This window comes from Panthera tigris, chromosome A3, assembly GCF_018350195.1.
Source record: "Panthera tigris isolate Pti1 chromosome A3, P.tigris_Pti1_mat1.1, whole genome shotgun sequence".
Lineage (NCBI taxonomy): Eukaryota > Metazoa > Chordata > Mammalia > Carnivora > Felidae > Panthera > Panthera tigris.
This window is the reverse complement of record NC_056662.1, coordinates 89,777,783-89,798,896: the sequence shown is the minus strand read 5'-3', so window position 1 is coordinate 89,798,896 and position 21,114 is coordinate 89,777,783. Positions and strand designations below refer to the sequence as shown.

The window sequence follows — 21,114 nt, the reverse complement described above, 5'->3', positions numbered from 1 at the left end:
AAAATTTCTGCAGTTTCAAGCAGTGTGCAGAATCCAGGTGGGTGGGTGTTGAGGAACAAAGGGATGGTGATGTCCTGGAGAAGGTGAGCTACACTGTTATTGAAATGGAACCCCTTTTGGGTTGTTGTATTGTCCTTTGAGGGGCTGAGATAACTTTAAAGGAAGGTGAAAATAAATTTGTTTCAAATGACCAATAAGCACATGAAAATGTTCTCAACAGTAGCTGGCAGGGAAATGCAAATCAAAATCTACAATGAGATATCACTTCACACCCACTATTATGATGGCTATAATAAAAAAGACAATAGTAAATGTCTAGGAAATAGTAAAGGATATGGAAATATTAGAACCCTTAGACAGGTGCCAGTGTGAATGCAAAATGGTGCTGCCAATTCGGAAAACAGTTTGGGAATTCCTCAAAAAGTTAAACATATATTTAGTTAGCATACTATCCAGCCCCTCCTGGATATAATACCCAAGAGAAATGCACACATTTATCCATACAAGAACCAGTACAGGAATGTTGGTAGTAGCATTACTTATAATAGTCAAAAAGTAGAAACAACTCAAATGTCCATCAGCTGATGAATGGATAAACAAAATAGGTATACTCCTACAATGGAATATTATTCAGCCATAAAAAGGAATTAAGTACTGATATATAGGAATTAAGTACTACAATGTGGATGAACCTTGAAAATATTATGCTAAGTTGAGAGGAGCCAGTCACAAGACCATATTTGTATAATTCCATTTATGTGAAATGTCCAGGTGCAAGACCATATGAAAAAATGTAGACCAGTTGTTGCCAGGGTTTGCCAGAAGGAAGAAAGAGAAATGATGGGTTTCTTTTTGGGAAAAATGTTCTAGAATTAGAGGTGATGGTTGTGCAACTCTAAATAGAGGAAAAATACCACTAGAGTGTATATTTTTAAAGGGTCAATTTCACATTATGTGAATTATATCTCCATTTAAAAATAAAACTAAATTTTTAAAAATTGCAGCGCTTATAGAGACTCCTGCCATAAGGAGAAGATGGGACGGAACCCAACAGCAACAACGCAGACCAAGCACAAGGTGAGCCACTCCTCCAGGTCAAGGAGCGCTACCTGACCACGCCTTCAGGAGAAGGCAGTCCCGGCGTAGAGGCCGCTGATTGGCTGAGCTTTAGGAGTGGGCGGGGCGCAAAGGGGCGCGCCCAGTCCCTCTCGCAGGGGCGGGGCGAGCCGAAGCCTTCGCTCGCGAGATTTTGCTGGTTCCGCATTTCGGGTCGGCAAGGTGGGGGTGGCGAGCGTAGCAGCTAGCACCGGCAAGACCCCCGGCCCGGAGCAGCGGCGCTCGGTGTTTCCGCTGGCGGAGAGCTGAGGGCTATCCGCTTCCTCGTGGTTCCCGCGCGGGTTACGAGTCCAGACCGCGGCGGGGGCCAGCGGCCCCTCCCCTCCGAGGATAGAAGATGAGCTTCCTCTTGTGAGTGTGGCCGAGCCGAGGGCCCCAGGGTTTGAAGGCCGAGGGCAAGGGCGAGGAAGGGGGCAAGGAGGCGCCTGAGGCTAGGGCCGGACGCCGGGGTTGGGGTCGAAGTGACTGACGTTTGCTTTGCCACCCCTCCCCCCACTCCCGCGGGCCACGGGGGAGGCCCGGACGTGGGCCCAGGCAGATGGAGGTGAAGGTCGAGGCAAAGGAAGCGGAGCGAGAGGGTTGCGGAGTAGTGAGGCTCCGAGGCCGGCAGTGCCTCCAAACTTTTCCTCCCGAGCGCCCCTGAGGGCGGCGGGACGACCCAGGGGCGGAACCCCGAACCCTGTCTCTGGGCTTCCTATTCCTTTCAAGTCTGGAGCCGTCTAGTCTAATGACCCATTCTGACTTAGCTTTTTACTCCACCGTTTGTCAAGTTTTATTACCTTTAGTATTAAATTACCCCCGTGGAAAAACACTGCCCCCGGAAAACGGGTAGTGCTGCAGTTTGGGAAGCTTGAAGTTAAGCTGCGGCCTTGCATGCAGACTTCTGTCCAGTGCGAATTCAGCCACATTGTGAATTTGTGTAGATTTTATTTATTCATTTTTAAGTAATCTCTACACCCGGTGTGGGGCTCAGACTTCCAACTCCTAGATCAAGAGTGGCATGCTCTCCTGATTGAGCCAGCCAGGCTGGCCCTGTGACTTTGTGTAATTAACTTTTCCTGGGTAGAATCATATTTTAGAGATAAGGCCTGGGGCCCAAATGAGTCTTAAATGGAAACTTTTGTAAATTATCTGACGATTTTTGAAAAAATGTTTATTTTGAGAGAGAAAGAGAATCCCAAGCGGGCTCCGCACTGTCCCTGCAGAGCCCTGCTCAGCTCCACCTTACCAACTGTGAGATCATGACCTGAGCCAGAATGAGAGTCTGATGCTTAACCAAGTGAGCCACCCAGGCGCTCCTCTGATGATTCTTAAACATTTTTAGGTTTGGGAAGCATTGCTCCAACACATTATTTTCAGGTGGCTCTCTCTACCTGGTACATTACTTGAATGTGTGTTGTGTGATTGAGTAAACATCCATCGTCCACATATTTGATATTTTCATCAAATTTATTATTAAATTGTATAGTATTCTGTAACCAGAGTTTATCCAGTTTCTTACTGTGAGAATGTTTTGCTTTGGGAAGCAAATTACACTCAGAGGCTGAGTTGGTCTTTGCCAGCAATTTATTTAACCTAGGTTTGCTGTAGAAATTTCATAAGCCAAGTGCATACAGGATAAGTTTCTTAATAAACTAGTGAAATATTTCAAATCAGTGATAGATTGTTTACACTGTTGTTCCAGGCAAGGGGACATGAAAGAAATAAAGTCCAAATTTAGTTGAGGTGTATCTTTATACGAGTCAGTACTGAGGAGAGGGGTTGGGCTTACCCAACCCAGAGCTGAGGTCCAGCTGCCAGCACGAAAGTAAAAGTTCCTTGTTGCCAGGGAACCATGGCGCTGGTGTTGACCGGCAGGTGGATTTTCCTTCTGGGGCTGGGCATTTTCGTGGCAGGGGCTAATTGTCCCAAGGTTTACAGAGAACTGTTTAGATCATCAGAGTGTCACCTTGCCCAGACCCAACACTCTTGAGGACTCTTCACAAATTCTTGGTATTTGTAGTCAAAATGTCTCCTTGCCATAGTTACTTCTTAATAAGTTTTCATTGTTAAGCCCCAGCAGGGTCCCTGAGCAGCTGAACTACTGAGTTATGGGTGAGAACAGATGAGAGGATGATGTCTTGACACAATTTACTTTATTCTTATATGAAAACTTTTTTTTGTCTTTGTCATAAACAAGTGAATTAAAACAAACTTAAGTCATAAACAAATGGATTAAAACAAGTCATAAATGGATTTGAAATCTTATCAAACCAATACAGAGCAGAGAAATTTGGATTCTGTCTAGTATTTTGCTGTTATAAAATAGCACTATGGAGAATATCTGTTCAAATTATTTTTTCCTACCTGTCGATTATTTTTTAGGAGTATGGTCTACACAGTATGATTACCATGTCTAAAAGTTTGTATGACTTAGATTATAATTGTAAATTTCCATATTACTGGAACAGTCTCTCCCTTCTCCCCCAAAGTCTTTCTCTTATGAGTTCATGTTAAATTAGTGGTTTGATTGTGGATGCTCAGTTGCTTAGTTACTTTTTGGATCTAAATGTGAGGCCCTTTTTTTCTTTTAAACTTTGTTTTGTTGACAGGCATTTGAGTTTCCACTTTTTGACTTATGAATAATGCAGCCATTATTCATCTGTAACTTTTATATACATCTGTAACTTTTGTGTACAGATTTTTGTATTGGATGTACACGTTCATTTCTCATTCTGTCTGAGTAGAATGAGAAGTTATATAGTAACTGTGTTTAACCTTTTGAGGAACTGCCAAACTTTTTCAAAACACTGCACCATTTTGCATTCCCACCAGCACTTGAGAGTTTCAATTTACCTACATCCTAAGAAGCACTTGTTAATTGTCTTTTTGATTATAGTCATCCTGAATGAATGTGAAATGTTCTCTCATGATTTTAATTTGCATTTTCCTAATGATTAATGATGGTCAGCATATTTTTGTATGCTATTGGCCATTTGTATATCTTCTTTGGAGTAATGTCTGTTTGAATCTTGTGATCATTTTTATTTATTTATTTATTTATTTATTTATTTATTATTTTTAATGTTTGTTTATTTTTGAGAGAGACAGAAACAGAATGCGAGTGGGTTAGGGGCAGAGAGAGAGGGAGATGCAGAAGCAGAAGCAGGCTCCAGGCTCTGAGCTGTCAGCACAGAGACCGACGCGGGGCTCGAACTCATGAGCTGTGAGATCATGACCTGAGCTGATGTCGACGCTCAACCGACTGAGCCACCCAGGCACCCCTCTTGTGATCATTTTTAAATTGGGTTGTTTTTTTGTTTTTAAGTTGGAAGAATTCTTTATCCTGGATACAGGTCCTTTATCACCTCTACGAATCGCAAATACTTTCTCCCGTTTTGTGGATTGTTTACACTGTTTTGATGGTACCATGTGAAGCATAAAGGTATTAATTTAGATGAAGATCATATTGAATCTTGAGATATCATTTCATGTTAGTCTTCTTTTTCTTAAGATTTTATTTTTAAGTAATCTCTACACCCAATGTGGTCCTCAAACTCAACCCTGATATTAAGAGTCGCATGCTCTTCCTCTGGTGCCCCCTTTCTAACGTTCTCTATGCATTTACAGAATGGACTTCCGCTGTACATTTTGTCTTTTAATATGTTAAACTATGTCTTGAGATCTTTCCATGTGAATACATGTAGCTCTATCTTGTTCTTAACTACTGTATAGTATTCCATGTTATGGATGTATTGTGATTTATTTATTCCACTACTAATAAGCTTTAGGATTGTTTCCACATTTTTCACTGTTAAAACCAATCTTGGGAAGCACATCCTGATCCATATCTAGGAGAAATACCTAGAAGTAGAAGGGATGGGTTAAAAGTACTTCCCATGTCTGTAGATCTTGTTATATTGCCTTCCCAAAATATTATACACTTTACCCTTTCACCAAGTGTATTAAAATACTAATTTCTCTTTTACCCTAGCTCACACTTAATGTAATTATTTTAACTTTTGGCACTCAGATTAGGATCATAACACCCTCCTCATCCTGGCACTTTTCAGGGAGCATTTTTTATTTTCAGAACAATTTATATGCCTAAAATTATGCCATGCTGCTTTCAGTCCTAAAAATTGATAATACTTTTACTTTCAACCTAACAGCAGCAGCCGCTCTTCCAAAACGTTCAAACCAAAGAAGAATATCCCTGAGGGCTCTCATCAGTATGAACTCTTAAAACATGCAGAAGCAACTCTGGGAAGTGGGAATCTGAGACAAGCTGTTATGTTACCAGAGGGAGAGGACCTCAATGAATGGATTGCTGTTAACAGTAAGTTTTCAATAGCATTCAGCTTTGCTGATTTATAAGAACATTTTGCCAACATTTTTTTGTTAATGAATTTCCTTTTACAGGTATAACTGTTGTAGTATAATGCTGTACCTGTAAAGAAACTCGGAAGTACAAATACATTAGAAACTGTGTTCTTTTCAGAGTGCTTGGTTGTAGCCAGTGTGGTTGAGTAGATAGACTGGAGGAGAAACGTTGAGTGCTTTGGGTTAATTTCTGAGGATAGAATGGATGAATTGCTGAGTAAGGTCAAATAAAAGATTGGAATGCAAAATTCTATGACTTTGCAGGGAACGCATCCTCACAGTTGCACCCCCACTCCCAGCAGCTCTCACCTGCCTGCGTATACACAACAGTCCGTTGCAGTTCATATGGGCAGTCACTTGATTGTTGTGACTTAGAAGTGGTCAGAAGGAAATTAAGAAATTGGGAGAAAACAGGAGGGACCCATGAGCTGAAAATCACTCTGAGTTCAAGAAAGCTAGCATTACATGGAAGGTTATATGTACTGAAGTTAGAGATTTGAATATTTGAGCCTGTCATTTCTTTTTTTTCTTTTTTCTTTTAATTTTAGAGAGTCTGTGCACGCGAGTCGGGGAGAGGGGTGGTGGGGGAGAGAAAGAGAATCTTAAGCAGGCTTCACCTCAGTGCAGAGCCCAACGCGGAGCTTGATTCCAGGACTCTGGGATTGTGACCTGAGCCCAAATCAAGATTGATGCTCAACCAACTGAGCCACCCAGGTGCCCCAAGCCTGTCATTTCTGAGATCAGTGCTGGGTGATAAGGTTTAAATCTGTTAGGAAATTTAGATGTTACAAGAATTTTTAAACTTCTTAATGGAAAATTTCAAACATACAGAGGTAGAGAAACTAGTATAGTGAATTCCCAGGCACCCATTATCCACTTTCAACAACTGTCAATTCATGGCCAGTTCATGCTTCTGTATCTCACCCTGATTGTTTTTTTTCTTTCTATATTTTCATTCCTCCCTCTCCACCTCCCTCCCCTCCCCACCTCTCCCCACTCCTCTTTGTTCCTCATTTGCAGGCCGACCCACCTCTCCCTGATTGATTTGAAGTGAATCCCAAATATATTTCATTTATAAATATTCCCTATCTCTAAAAGACAAGAACACCCCCTTTTAAAGATAATGACAATACTGTCATTCCTTTGTTAGCAAATATCCAGTCAGTGTTCACACTTTCCCTGATTGTCTTATAAATGTTTCTCTTTTTTTTAATTTTTAAAAATGTTTTATTATTTATTTTTGAGAGAGAGAGAGAGAGAGAGAGACAGAGCATGAGTGAGGGAGGGACAGAGAGAGAGTGAGACACAGAATCTGAAGCAGGCTCCAGGCTCCAAGCTGTCAGCACAGAGCCTGATGTGGGGTTCGAATTCATGAACTGTGAGATCATGATCTGAGCAGAAGTCGGACACTCAACCAACTGAGCCACTCAGGTGCCCCTAAATGTTTCTTTTTAAAAAAATTTATGGTTGTTTTAAATCAGGACTAATAAGGCCTGTGTGTAATGTTTCTTGAATCTCTTAATCCACAGGTTTCCCCTCATTGCAGTCTATTTTTCTTGCTATTTTGTTATTGTTGAAGAAACCAGTTCATTTGTTTACCACAGTATGAATTCTGTTGATTATACCCTCAGGGCATCCATTATGTTCTCTTCTTCCTTTTATTTCCTGTAAATGTTAGATCTACAGCAACACTGTCCAGTATAATTTCCTGCAATGATGCATATGTTCTATATCTGTACTGTGGCCATTTAGCTCTAGAAATGTGGCTAGAGTGACTGGAACTAAATTTTAAATTTACTTTTAATGTAAGTAGCCGTATGTGGCTAGTGGCACCCATGTTTGCACAGATTTGGAGCTTTGTTCAAATTCAAGTTTGATTTTGTTTGTTTGTAAGACTACTTCAGTGGTGGCGTATACTCCCAACCGTGTGTATACTTCCATGGTGTCTAGCTATCTTTTTATGTGGAGTTAATTCAGCTAATGCTAATCACTCCTTTGACCAGCACTGTCTGATAGAAATATAATGTGCACCACAAATGTAATTTAAAACTCTAGTAGCCATATTGAGAAAAAGTTTTGTTTTCCTCAGCACATTAAAAAGCCATTATTCATATTACTAAGAGAAAAAAACAAGGTACAGAACTATGTGATATATTTTGTGTAACACAGGACAAAGGTACTTAGGAGGCAGGAGACAAAAATAAATGAATAATGTAGTGGTTATCTGTAAGAGGAAGTTGGCGTGACTGGGATTAAGATTTATCATTTATAGGGGTGCCTGGGTGGCTCAGTTGGTTAAGTGTCTGACTTTGGCTGAGGTCATGATTTCACAGTTTGTGAGTTTGAGCCCTGTGTCAGGCTCTGTGCTGACATCTGAGAGCCTGGCGACTGCTTTGGATTCTGTTGTCCCCTTCTGTCTGCCCCTCCCCACTCATGCTCTGTTTCTCTCTCTCTCTTTCTCTCTCTCTCTCAAAAATAAAACATTAAAAAAAATCACTATATATTTTTATATATCTTTTTATTTGTGAACCATGTGAAGCATAATATATTCAAAAAAGACCCTCCCCTGTTCTTTTATTTTTAATTTTTTAATGTTTATTTTTAATTAAAAAATTTTTTTTTAATGTTTATTTTTGAGGGGGACGCCTAGGGTGGCTCAGTCGGTTAAGCGTCCGACTTCAGCTCAGATCATGATCTCATGGTTCGTGAGTTCGAGCCCCGCGTCAGGCTCTGTGCTGACAGCTCGGAGCCTGGAGCCTGCTTCCTATTCTGTCTCCCTTTCTCTCTGCTCCTCCCCTGCTCACACGCTGTCTCTCAAAAATAAATAAAGATTAAAAAAATTTAAATGTTTTTTTTTGAGAGAGAGCATGTGAACAGGGGATGGGCAGAAAGAGAGGGAGACACAGAATCCAAAGGAGGCTCCAGACTCTGAGCTGTCAGCACAGAGCCCGACGTGGGGCTCGAACTCAGGAGCTGTGAGATCATGACCTGAGCCAAAGTCGGGCATTTAACCACTCAACCTACTGAGCCACCCAGACACCCCTCTCCGCTGTTCTTTTAAACCTTAACTCAAATTATCATCTGTTATTTTGAAGGCATCTGTTGGCCTTCTTCAGCCTTCAATTTTTGAGACTTTTTCTTTAGGTTAGCTATTCTCAAAACTTTCAGTCTCAAGATCCCTTTATTCTCTAAAAAATTATCAAGAACCCCAAAGAGCTTTTAATTATGTAGGTTATATCTAGTGACACTTACTGTGTTAGAAATTAAAATTGAGACATTTTAAATACTTTTTAATTTTTTTATTAAATTTTTTTTAACATTTATAATAATAAATAATAAATTATATATTATATAATTAATAATAAATTGAGAGACAGAGAGAGACAGAGCATGAGCATGGGAGGGGCAGAGAGAGGAGGAGACACAGAATCCGAAGCAGGCTTCAGGCTCCAAGCTGTCAGCACAGAGCCTGACGCGGGGCTTGAACTCAGAAACCACGAGATCATGACCCGAGCTGAAGTCGGACACTTAACCGACTGAGCCACCCAGGCGCCCCATAAATACTTTTTAATTTTTTAAAAATAACTCACTGCATGTTGACCTAAATATATTTTTATGAAAAATGATTGTTTTCCAAATTGAGTTTTAGTGATGAGTATGGCATTGTTTTACATGTTTGGAAATCTCTTTTCATGTTTGGCTTAATAGGAGACAACCGAGTTGTCCTGTCCACTTCTGCATTCATTCTGTTGTGATGCCTCACATCAGGAGCCTCTGGACAACTCCACTGTGCCTTCTGAGAGGATGAGTGTGAAAAGAGCCATTGAAATGCTCTGACCTCACAGATGCCCCTTGAAACTAGGAGGGATCCCCGGACCACATTTTGAGAACAGCTGCTTTAGACCAATAAGCTAGCACACCATCTGGGCATAGTGTTTGTTTTGAATGAATATTGAATGCCTATTACTTTCTTAGAAACATGACTCATTAAGAGGAAGGTTTATAAGTGAGGGAGTTTTATATAAAAATCCTTTTGACAAGGTAGAACTTTTTTGTCTACTTGATTTTTAAGAAACTTGGAAAAGCCCTAGTTGGTTTTTAGGTACTCCTTTAGACAGGGAACTGAAACATTTTTTCAAACTTTCCAAAGCTTATGTGGGTGTCTTTGCAGAGGAACATTTTACTCAGATAAGTTCATTACTTACCCCCTTCCTCCTCCATTTTCTTCCATACCTAGCTGAAGCTCCTTTAGGAAGTGCTCTCTGACTACCTCAGCCCTTCAAGATGTTGTCTTTTCTCTGAACCCTTAACATGTTGTACTCTTTGTTTCAATTTTGTCCCTTCTCTTAGCTGGAGTCTCGGAGGCAAGGGATATTATCCCACGTCCTTTTTATGTCCTCAGCCTGAGTTAGGCTTCAGGTTGTTTTTTTGTTTGTTTTGTTTTTTTAAATATTTACTTATTTTTGGGAGAGTGCAAGCGGGGGAGGGGTAGAGAAAGGGGGACAGAGGATTGGAAGCAAGCTTTATGCTGACAGGCTGACAGCAGCAAGCCCAGTTTGAGGCTCAAACTCACAAACTGTGAGATCATGATCTGAGCCGAAGTCAGATGCTCAACCGACTGAGCCACCCAGGTGCCCCTAGGCTTCAGGTTTTTTATAAGATTTTTCAAATGCTTATTAATATAGCTGCTACATCTTCTCCTTTGCAGTATATTCCACAACACTTTCTCCTAACACAAATGGTATTGTCTGGTCCAGATTGATAGCAAGTAATAGATTTTTTTTATTCCTTTGGATATAATCAAATTATATATTCTAATGATCCAATAGTCACCATTAAGTTAGAATTGTCGCTAATGTTTTATTTTCCTGCTCTTCTATGCTGGGTAAAAGCTTAGTATATTAAAGTGAATATATATTAAAAGTTAATTTTATTTAAAGTTAAGTAAACAACTTGAGAAGAAGCAACTTAGAAGAGAATTTGTAGTACCTCTGGATTGTTGAATCTCCTGGGGATTTATTCAAGAACTTGAAGGCATTGTCCATTTTTCTTCAACTGAGCGGTCTGATATTTTACTGTGTTGGCACAAACATTTTAACACAATTTTCCTTTTATCTTTCCAGCTGTGGATTTCTTCAACCAGATCAACATGTTATATGGGACTATTACAGAATTCTGCACTGAAGCAAGCTGTTCAGTCATGTCTGCAGGTCCAAGGTACATATACTGCCTATTATATAGGTATTTGAAGTACTAAATAAAGCTAACTGCTAATTGATGCAAATCAAATTATAAAGCTTTTTTGTTTTTCTTATCTGTTTGCTTGTGTAAAAGTAGTTCAGTTTTATGAGTTCTCGAATACTTCCCTATAAGCTTTTTGTTATTAAATATTTTGGTATGTGGTATTTAGTATTTAATTGCATTATAATAAGTAATGTTCAATTTTTTCTTGCGTGTAACTTATGTTAATTACTTGCAAATTGTGCTGCTTTAATTATCTGGCTCAAAGATGCTAGGTTTTAAAAGTCTGACTATAGAGGCACCTGGGTGGCTCAGTTGGTTAAGTGTCCGACTCTTGATCTCAGCTCAGGGTTTGTGAGATCAAGCTCTGCCTTGGGCTGCGTACTGTCAGCTTGGAGTCTGCTTGGGATTCTCTCGCTCCTTCTCTGCCTCTCCCTAGCTTGTGAGTGGGTGTGTGCGTGTGCGCGCGTGCTCGCTCTCTCTCTCTCTCTCTCAAAATAAATAAATAAACTTTAAAAATAAAAAATAGAAAATTTGACTATAATAAATTTCAAGAAATATTAAGAAACATGGAACTCTTTATCACCCATAATGTCAAGTCAAGGTGTGGTGGGATTAATGTTTTAGTGTGTTTCTTTCCAGTCTTTTTGCCAATAATTGGCCATTTTATGTGAGGATAGATGGTATTGAGTGAGATATTTACCCCTTGGGAAAAAACTGTCCTTCCTGAATTTGCTGCAGGTATAAAGGAAAAAAGTCTCCAATGAGTTTATAGTCCTATTTTTAATTACAGTATTTTGGAGGAATGTTTTTATTTTGTGTTAAGTTTTATTAATTAAACTTCTCTATGGCTTAAATGCTTCACACAGTGAAGTTTTGCAGAAGTCTTAATCATTCTAGCTCAGCAAAGGGAGAGAGGAAAAGATGCATGCCTCAGGGTGTTTCTTTACTTACCCTCTCCAAGAAACAGTCTTACTGTCTTGACTCTGATGTTGATACTTTGATGGCCAACTGTTGTAGAATGGGGTGGATGCATCAGTCTCTTACCCTGTCCTCAGCACCCTCTGCCTGGAATGTGTAGTTCCTTTATCTTTCCTAGGGCTGTGTTAAAAAAAAAAAAATCCATTCTGGCACTGTCAGCTGCCACATTATCCTCCTTTTCTCTTTCAATTATAGCTCTCATATTTCAGGATAATTCTATAGGGAACTTTGAGTAATCTTCAGTAGAACTTGAGAGGTAATTTAATAAAGTTGTAGTAACGTCTACTGAGAAATTGTGGGCCTACTTTGATTACAAGTTATAGATTTGTTAATGTTTTTGAAAACTCCTATCAATAAAATCTTTTTCTCCCCAGATATGAATATCATTGGGCAGATGGTACCAATATTAAAAAGCCAATCAAATGTTCTGCTCCAAAATACATTGACTATTTGATGACTTGGGTTCAGGATCAGCTTGATGATGAAACTCTTTTTCCTTCCAAGATTGGTAAGTTATAATGTTGAACTGTTTTTCTTTTTAACTGATAAATGTGTTGTGTTCTTTTTAATATTCTGTTACTTAAAAAAAAAAAAGTAATAAAGACTGCTAAATTCCTCTCCAAAAAGATAGTACATGCAAAATCCCTCCTGTTGTGTTTGTGTCTGCCTGTGTTTTTTCACTATTACTTGTTGGCTACTCAGTTTTTATTCTTTTCAATTTGGGTAAATTTGTCTTAATGTACTTAATGTATTTAAAAAAATATTGATTTGGATTATTGATCATTATTTTCTGTTTCTATCCTTTGTCCATTTCTTTGTGTGGTAAGGATATTAGCTCGTTGTATATGTTATATGTATTTTTTCCCAGGTTGCCTTTTTCTTATTTTGTTCATGAGGTATTCTTGCTGTATGTAACTTTCTTATTTTGTCCTGCTGATCTTTTCCTTTACGATGTATGGATTTTAGTACAATGATTAGAAAGGGTTTCCCTATTTCAAGATTATAAAAATATTTGTCCACTTTTTCATTTAGTACTTTTGTGGTTTTGTTTTTATGTTTAAATCTTTGTTCTTGCCAGAAATTTTTTTCTCAAGGCTCCCTCCATTTTTTTCCAGTTATAAATGCTAATCAGTTTGTCCAACACCATTTATCAAATACATGTGTCGTTTCTCCCCACATTATTTATGTGTATACCAGATTGCCATATAATTTCGAGTCTTTCATTCTCTTTATCTGTTCCTACAGGGATTCCACACTGTTTTAATAACCATGGCCATATATCTTTGAGCATCTTGTAGGGCTAGTCTCTCTTCCTTCCTCTTCTTTTTCAGAATATTCACCGCTATTCTGGGATATTTATTCTTCCAAAGAACTTAGAATCATTTTTGCAAGGTAAAATAAAAATATTCATGAGATTTTGATTATTATTTCATTCAAGTTGCAGATTAACATAGGCAGTCTTATTCTCTTGACAATACTGAGTCTTTCTACCCAAGAACAAGATATATTTCTTCATTTCTTCATGTCTTTTATTTCTTCCTCTTATGCAGTTCTATAGTTTACTTTGTTAATTTTTCAAGTTTCTTAAGTTTATCCCTAGACATTTTGTGTTTTTTTAATTGATACCTGCCTTCCAGATGGTTATTGATTTTCATATAAATTTTTATATAAGTTGACCATCAGATTCTGATTATTTTAGTTGTTTTGGTTGGTTTTCTTGAGTTTTTAAAGTATGCAATCACATTAAGATAATATTAATTTTGCCTCTTCCTTTCTGATATGAGTGTTTCTTGTATAACTCTTATCTAATTGCCCCAGAGCAGTGCTGAGTAATGGTGATGATGGCAGACATCCTTTTGTTTCCTTACTTTGATGCAAGTGCTTCTAATACTTCACCATTAAGCGGGAATCGTGCTTTTGGTTAGAGGTGTGTGAATTTTTAAAACTCAGGTATGGTTGTTGAGTTTTGTGATATTTTCCCAGTATCTGTTGTTGATCACCATAAGGTTTTCTCCAGTATATGTAGATTTTTAATGTTTTACTGGAATCGTATTTTTTATTTGCTAATATTTTGATTAAGATTTTGGCTTCACTATTCATGAGATCATTCCTTGTCATTTTCAGTTTAAGAGTGTCTTATGAGCAACAGGTTGGATTCTGTCTTACTTTTCTGGCTGCTAATAATAAAAATGCCAGAGATCAGATAGCTTATGAATAACAAAAAGTTACTTTTCAGTTCTAAAGGCTGGAAGTCTAAGATCAGGGTGCCAGCATAGTTGGGTCCTTGCGAAGGCCCACTTTTGGGTCTCAGGCTGCTGACTTCTTACCTAGTCTTCACATAGTGGAAGGTGTCAGCAATAGTTCTCTGGGGCCTCTTTTATAAGGGCACGATCCCACTCCTGAGGGCTATGCGCTTGTGACCTAATCACTTCCCAGAGTCCTGCCTCCTAATAACATCATCTGGGTGTTAGGATCTCAACATAGGAGTTTTGAGGAGATACACACATTCAGACCCTGGCAGATTCCTTACTGTAATCTAATCAGTGGCTCTTTCGGGGGGAAAGCATGTATCACATTACACCTGGTCTGTTTGCCGTTGGTCAACTTTTCCATTTTATTATTAAACCTTTTATTTCCTCTCTCGCCGATTCTTTTTTTGTTTTGTTTTTTAATTTTATTTTTTATTTTTAAAAATTTACATCCAAATTAGCATATAGTACAACAATGATTTCAGGAGTAGATTCCTTAGTGCCCCTCCCCATTTAGCCCATCCCCCCTCCCACAACCCCTCCAGCAACCCTCAGTTTGTTCTCCATATTTATGAGTCTCTTCTGTTTTGTCCCCCTCCCTGTTTTTATATTATTTTTGCTTCCCTTTCCTTATGTTCATCTGTTCTGTGTCCCATACGAGTGAGTCCTCATATGAGTGAAGTCATATAATGTTTGTCTTTCTCTGACTAATTTCGCATAGCATAATACCCTCTGGTTCCATCCACGTAGTTGGAAATGGCAAGATTTCATTCTTTTTAATTGCCAAGTAATACTCCATTGTATATATATTACCACATCTTTATCCATTCATCCATCGATGGACATTTGGGCTCTTTCCATACCTGGCTGTTGTTGATAGTGCTGCTATAAACATGGGGGTGCATGTGTCCCTTCGAATCAGCACACCTGTATCCCTTGGATAAATGCCTAGTAGTGCCATTGCTGGGTCGTAGGGTAGGTCTATTTTTAGTTTTTTGAGGAACCTCCATACTGTTTTCCAGAGTGGCTGCACCAGTTTGCATTCCCATCTCACTGATTCTTTATTGTATATTGACTGTGCTTGAATGTTTCTGTTAAATTCAGTTTGGAAAGGGCTTGGTTTGAAACAAATTACTTACAGTTCTTTATTCATTAAAGAATATCTTCCCATTTATGGAAGATAAAGAATAGTTACAACTTTATTCTCTTTTTTCAGCTTTCCATTCTTCAGTAATTCGGCCTAATGTTCTGGAATCTTTCCCCCCCTCGGTTAGGCTGTTATCCACATTTTCTGCCGATTATTTATTCTTATTGGATAGAATTGTTTATTACTCATTTTGAACTAATACATCCAATTGTTAACTATTCCTTTTATTAGCAAGATGCATATTTGTAAATTCTCAGAAAGGAGTTTGACTTAAAAATTCATCTCTTCAATACGGGAGTACAAGACCCAGTCCAGGAAAACATGCCCACAGGCTCCGGGATTATGTTTGAAAATGCAAGTTGTTAGGGGCACCTGGCTGGCTCCATCAGTAGAGTGTGTGACTCTTGATTTCAGGGTTGTGAGTTCAAGCCCCATGTTGGGTGCAGAGCTTACCTTGAAAAAAAATAAATAAAATTTAAAACGAAATGAAAATGCAAGTTGTTAGCTAAGACTGATGTGGGAGAAATGAAAAAAACTAGCTTGAAAGAGTAAAAGACATTAAATTTCAGGCTATTAAATGGACTGGTTGAGAAAATGCATGAAGGGAGAAAGTGTTTTAACCTTTGTTTTCTGAAAGATTGAAGAAAGGAAAATGTTTCTTGAGCGGTGCTGTGGAATAGCTTATTAAGGCTGTCTAATCTAGGTTATTTTGGAAGCTGATGACTTATATGTTTATATACTGTTCTCCATGCCACTGTATTGTCCTTCTGTCCCTGTTTTCTAAGACTTTGATCTTATCAGCTGAATTCTCAGGAATTGAGACACATCCCCACCTACACTGCTTGGAGGGAGATTACCAAACCATCTCTCAGTTCATTTCTAAGGAAGTGTTCATTTTCTTTGCAAAATGGTGAGGTGCCCTTCCTCTCGTTTTCAGGAAGTGTATCTCTGTCTTGTACTATAGGAAAATGAAAATAGCACTTTGAAAAAATAAGATAAACAGTTGGGGACTCCTAATTTAAAGAATAAAACTAGTTTTTCAGAGTAATTCAGAAGATAAAATACTTTATTTGTAGACCATAGATTATAATGCCTTTTTCTTTTGGAATTTTCATTCCTAATTGAGTGCATGTGTGAGTGTAAAAATTTTTTAGAGTTACAAATTACAAAAATAGAAGTTTTTATTTATAGTCAAAATACTTATTCTTGTTGCATTGAATCTTGGGAAGAAACTCTAGTGTTAAATAGCTGAAATTATGTTTATTTTAACTTTGATTCAACGGCACATCATAGGTTGATGTCTGTGCCTATTAGTCTAAGGCAGTCAGAACAAGCATGCTATGTGAGGATACCTCATATATTTGTTTGAGATTTTTTTTCCCTTTGCCCTTTAAAAAATATCTGGAAAATAGGCTTGTATTTGTGAATGTGTGTGTTTGTGTGTTGGAGTTGCATATGGCAGTTTCTAAACTTTCTACTGTTAGATAAAAGACCAATTGATATGTGTATAAATGTATGTATTTATTTGCTTACAGGTGTCCCGTTTCCCAAAAACTTTATGTCTGTGGCAAAGACCATTCTAAAGCGTCTGTTCCGGGTTTATGCCCATATTTATCACCAGCACTTTGATTCTGTGATGCAGCTGCAAGAGGAGGCCCACCTCAACACCTCCTTTAAGCACTTTATCTTCTTTGTTCAGGTAAGTTGAACTGTGTTGACTTCTTTGTCCTTTGTCTTGGACTCATTTGATTGGTAATTTTAATAAAGAGCAATTTACTGAGTTGTCTAATTTATAGACGTAGAGTGAAAGTATAAGCAGAATTCTCTCTTTTCTCCTTTCCGTGTTGTTTACTTCATTGGTGTGCAGAGCGACATAGAAAGCTTCCCCCCCATTTTGGGCCTTCTGCCTCTGGCTGCCCCCACCGGCTCTCTGGTTAGGATGTGACAAAGAGCACCGGAAACCCAGGATAGCTTTCCGTACCCCCCTGTTCCATCGCCACTGCCGAGTGAAGGGATACTATGAGAAAACGTCGGCAGTTGGGTTGTTTCATGAGATGGCTATATCCGAAAGAGAGACTTTTGGAAGAACATGTTAGTCGCTGTCTTGGTTTAACCTTCCAGAAGTACCATTTCAGGCCAAATCTTATGAAGTCATCAGCTAGAAACTTCAAGGACCATCCCCTTCAGAGATGTGGCCTATTATTTATGGGCCCTTAATTGCAAGTGGAATTTTTTAAAAATCAAAAGAGGGGCACCTGGGTGGCTCAGTTGTGTAACCTTCTGACTCTTGATCTAGGCTCAGGTCATGATGTCACAGTCCGTGGGGTTGAGCCCCATATCAGGCACTGTCAGTGGGATTTTCTCTCCCTCCTTCTCTGCCCCTCTCCCACTCACTCTCAAAATATATAAAAAAAGAACATTTAAAAAATAAAAACAATTCATTGTTTGAAAAAGATATTAAAGCAGCTTTAGAGATAGATAATTCTATATGCAAAATGTAACTAAATCTGTCTAGACAGTGTTTTTTGGTAGAAAAGTCAGTAGTTTTATAGTAGATCCTGTGTATTTCAGTTATATGTGCCACACAAAGGAGAATGTACTGTGCTTTTCTCTGTCTTCCTTCTGAGATTGTTGCACAGCATAGTTATAGGTATAGTGTAGGTGCTGATACAGACATATAGGTACAGATAGAGGGTGGGGGTGTAGTATAGCTATAGAATAGACAGACACCAGATAGATGTAGGTATAGATCTATGAAAGCAACAGATCCACTGCCCCTATCAAAAGCTCATGGCCACTATCAAAAAAACTCATTGTATAGTTTTAAGATCATTTCCATGTAAATGCAAAAATATATATATAGTTTTGATTTTAATGTTTTACTCAGTGAAGATCATGCTGATATATACAGTTGTTTTTTTAGTCAGTCCCCCTATATTTCAAAAAAATGAATAAAAATGATCCCATTTTAAAATTTTACAGGGGTGCCTGGGTGGCTCAGTCGGTTGGCTCAGGTCATGATCTCAGGTTCATTGGGATGGAGCCCTGCATCAGGTTCCACGCTGAGTATGGAACCCTGGTTGGGATTCTCTCTTTTTCCCTCTGCCCCTCTTCCCTGCTCAGGTGTGAGTACATTCTCTCTCTCTCTCTCTCTCTAAAAAAAAAAGTTTACAGAGATGATTTCATCATTTTTTGGATTTCAGAAAACTAGGGTTAGGAATCCCTTCTCTGATATTTGCAGAGTTTTAATATTAGATCTGTTTTTAAATTTTACTTTTCTTCTCTTTTTTTAGGAGTTTAATCTGATTGATAGGCGTGAGTTGGCACCTCTTCAGGAATTAATTGAGAAGCTTGGATCGAAAGACAGATAAATGTTTCTTCTAGAACACAGTTACCCTCTTGCTTCATCTGCTAGAACTCTCTCATTGCTCTCTGTTATAGACTAGTGATACAGACTTTAAAAGAACAGGATAAAAAGACACCTGTTGTTTGTGTCTACTGATAAAATTGTCCCAAAGGTAGGTTGGCCTAATCCTTCAGTGAGAAATTCAAGACACAGCTGAATCTGAGGCACTGTGTGACCACTCCTGTTATTGTCAGAGTCCTACTTGGTTGTAATATGTGATGACTAACATAAAGTCTATTAGTTTACTTATGCTTTTACTGAAGAAAATGTGCTTCGGGTAGCAGCATAATGACTATTGAGAATTCCCACCAATAATTTATTAACAGGTTTCCAGAGCAAATTACCTAATAATGCATTCAGATCTGTTTTATTCTGCTTTTATTTACACATAGAAGAGATATTTTTAAGTTTCCTTAAGATTTAGAACATTTGTGTGTTACTTTGGATAACCTTTTAGTTTGAAGTTTGTATGCTAGTGTTTTTATAGATAAGAATATATATATATATATATGTTTATTTTTTCAAAATTCATGATTGCATTTTAAATCCTCATATGACCTGTGTGGTTGGTATGGGAGTAACCAGAGTTATTTCTAAAATGACTTTATTTTTTAATCTTTATTTGGGATTTTATTCACATAAACCTATCTAAATTTTTAGGAGTGTGTATATCACAAATAATTTTCTTAAGGCATGTAAGGGTAGTCTTTTACATTTTTATTTTGAAATGCTTCATTCAGATTAATTTGAATAGGTAGCTTTTGGCTGAGAAATAAGACTGCAAAAAATTATAACAAATTTAGGTCTCAGAACCACTATTTTCATTCATGTTGTTTTTCAGAGGCCTTGAAATTCTGGATAGGAGAATGGAAGAAAGTACTCAGAGTACTTGATTATTTTCTTTTGAGTGTCCTTTAAAAAAAAAAAAAGAATTACTTCTATATGTTTTTGTTGTGACTTGAGACTTAATTAAGAGTAGTGTAGAAATACTTAATCTTTATCCCAATAAGGATAAAACTTAAGACCATAATAAAAAACCTTGAAGGTGTACACATCTTATTTTATAACACAGCTTAGTTTGGTGTGCTGTGTGTGTGTGTGTGTGTGTGTTGAAGGGAAACAAAATGGGAGGAATAAGTAAAAAACCTTGCTTCATTCTGTTAGTAGTCCAAGGATGGATTGAGTCCCCATAGGTTTAATCCTTTTTTAATTGTTTTTGTATCAAAACTTGAAATTCTTCTATTGGGATAAAAAGAATCTTCCCCTTTAGTGAAATAAAAGCCGTTAGGTTTCTAGGATGTAGTAAACTCCAGCTGCCTGTTGAGAATGTACCGGGCACGGGTATACTAAAGACTGCCAGACCGGCGCTGCTTTAAGTTTGTCTGCATTCTGGGTTTAAGAGCCGTGATTTTTGCAGAGTACTCACCAACTCCCGTGATGGTTTTGATAAAACGTTAAGATTTGTTAGGGTTTTTTTTTTTGCTGTTGTTATTTATTTTTATTGTCCTACTAAAGTATGAAGAATTGCGTAGCTACTCCATTTTTATAGTAATTCAACTTCATATCCAGATATCCAGAATTTTAATTTTTTTTTTTTAATGTTTATTCATTATTGAAAGATAGAGACAGAGCATGAGCAAGGGTGGGGGAGACACAGAATCCAAAGCAGGCTCCAGGCTCCGAGCTGTCAGCACAGAGCCCGACGAGGGGCTTGAACTCACAAACTGTGAGATCATGACCTGAGCCAAGGTCAGACGCCCAACGGACTTAGCCACCCAGGTGACCCCATATATCCAGAATTTTAAAGGAAACAAATCATCTTATCTATTTTAGGCTGAAACCATATATCGTTTCAGGAGTTTAAAAGTGGGATGATTAGTCCCTTATGAAAAAAAGGGAAAAGCCGTCTAAAACATTCCACAATCCATGTTTAAAGCTTATCCAAAGGTCCCTGTCAGAAGTTCAGTGTGTTTATGTTGATCATTTATGAACAAGAAAGCAGGTTTCTAGATGCTGCCTAGAACGTTACTGCCTCTCAACTTTGGCTTTGATTAAGTCTTCAAGGAATGAAATTATATTTCTCAGCTGAGGTTGTACTTTGCATCATTTCTAATATTTCATGATTCTTAAACAAAAGAGTTCTCACTTTTCTCCATTTATTTTCAGTGCTAGGAATCCCCCCCCCTCATGACTCACTCCCAAAACAAACCAAAGATGGTCACATGCTAGACATAAATAAAAAATTTGTTGGTAATTTAAGACTCAGAACGTCCTTTTAAAAAAAAAAACAACAAAAACCATTATCAGGTTCCCAGGCTAATCGGGCTTAACCAACAATGCACCTAACCATTAAGTTAACGCTGTTTTGTTTACATCTAAAGCCAGGGAATGGAGGGCAAGAGGACCCGAGAATGGGGAGAGGATGATGCCTTCCTGATTGGGCTAGAGGGCCAGCCTTTGAGAAGAGTTGGAAGAGATCAGTCTGTCTCGGACCCTTCTCTCTTGTGATTTATCTCCCCGTGCCCAGTGTCTGCCTGTTCCACAGCGTACCCCCTGCCCCCCTGAATCAGAGGTCACCTCTTGTCAGTGTCTTCTGCTCCTCACCCCTGGGT

The 21,114-nt window shown here is 38.4% G+C and overlaps 1 protein-coding gene across 1 annotated transcript; it reads left to right on the top strand.

Annotated features, from left to right (window-relative positions):
- Positions 1-1,243: 1,243 nt before the first annotated feature.
- MOB1A (MOB kinase activator 1A) lies at positions 1,244-20,124 on the top strand. The gene is made up of 6 exons (XM_007083449.3): positions 1,244-1,467; positions 5,268-5,434; positions 10,602-10,695; positions 12,075-12,208; positions 16,632-16,795; positions 18,390-20,124. Exons 1-6 carry the CDS (start codon positions 1,454-1,456, stop codon positions 18,465-18,467), a joined length of 651 nt encoding a protein of 216 aa, XP_007083511.1. The 5' UTR covers positions 1,244-1,453; the 3' UTR covers positions 18,468-20,124.
- Positions 20,125-21,114: the final 990 nt, after the last annotated feature.

Bases quoted from the DNA above. Each gene is read 5' to 3' on its own strand.
- MOB1A (XM_007083449.3), top strand. The intron at 5,435-10,601 runs GTAAGTTTTCAA...TTATCTTTCCAG, and splicing joins TGAATGGATTGCTGTTAACA to CTGTGGATTTCTTCAACCAG. The intron at 12,209-16,631 runs GTAAGTTATAAT...ATTTGCTTACAG, and splicing joins TCTTTTTCCTTCCAAGATTG to GTGTCCCGTTTCCCAAAAAC.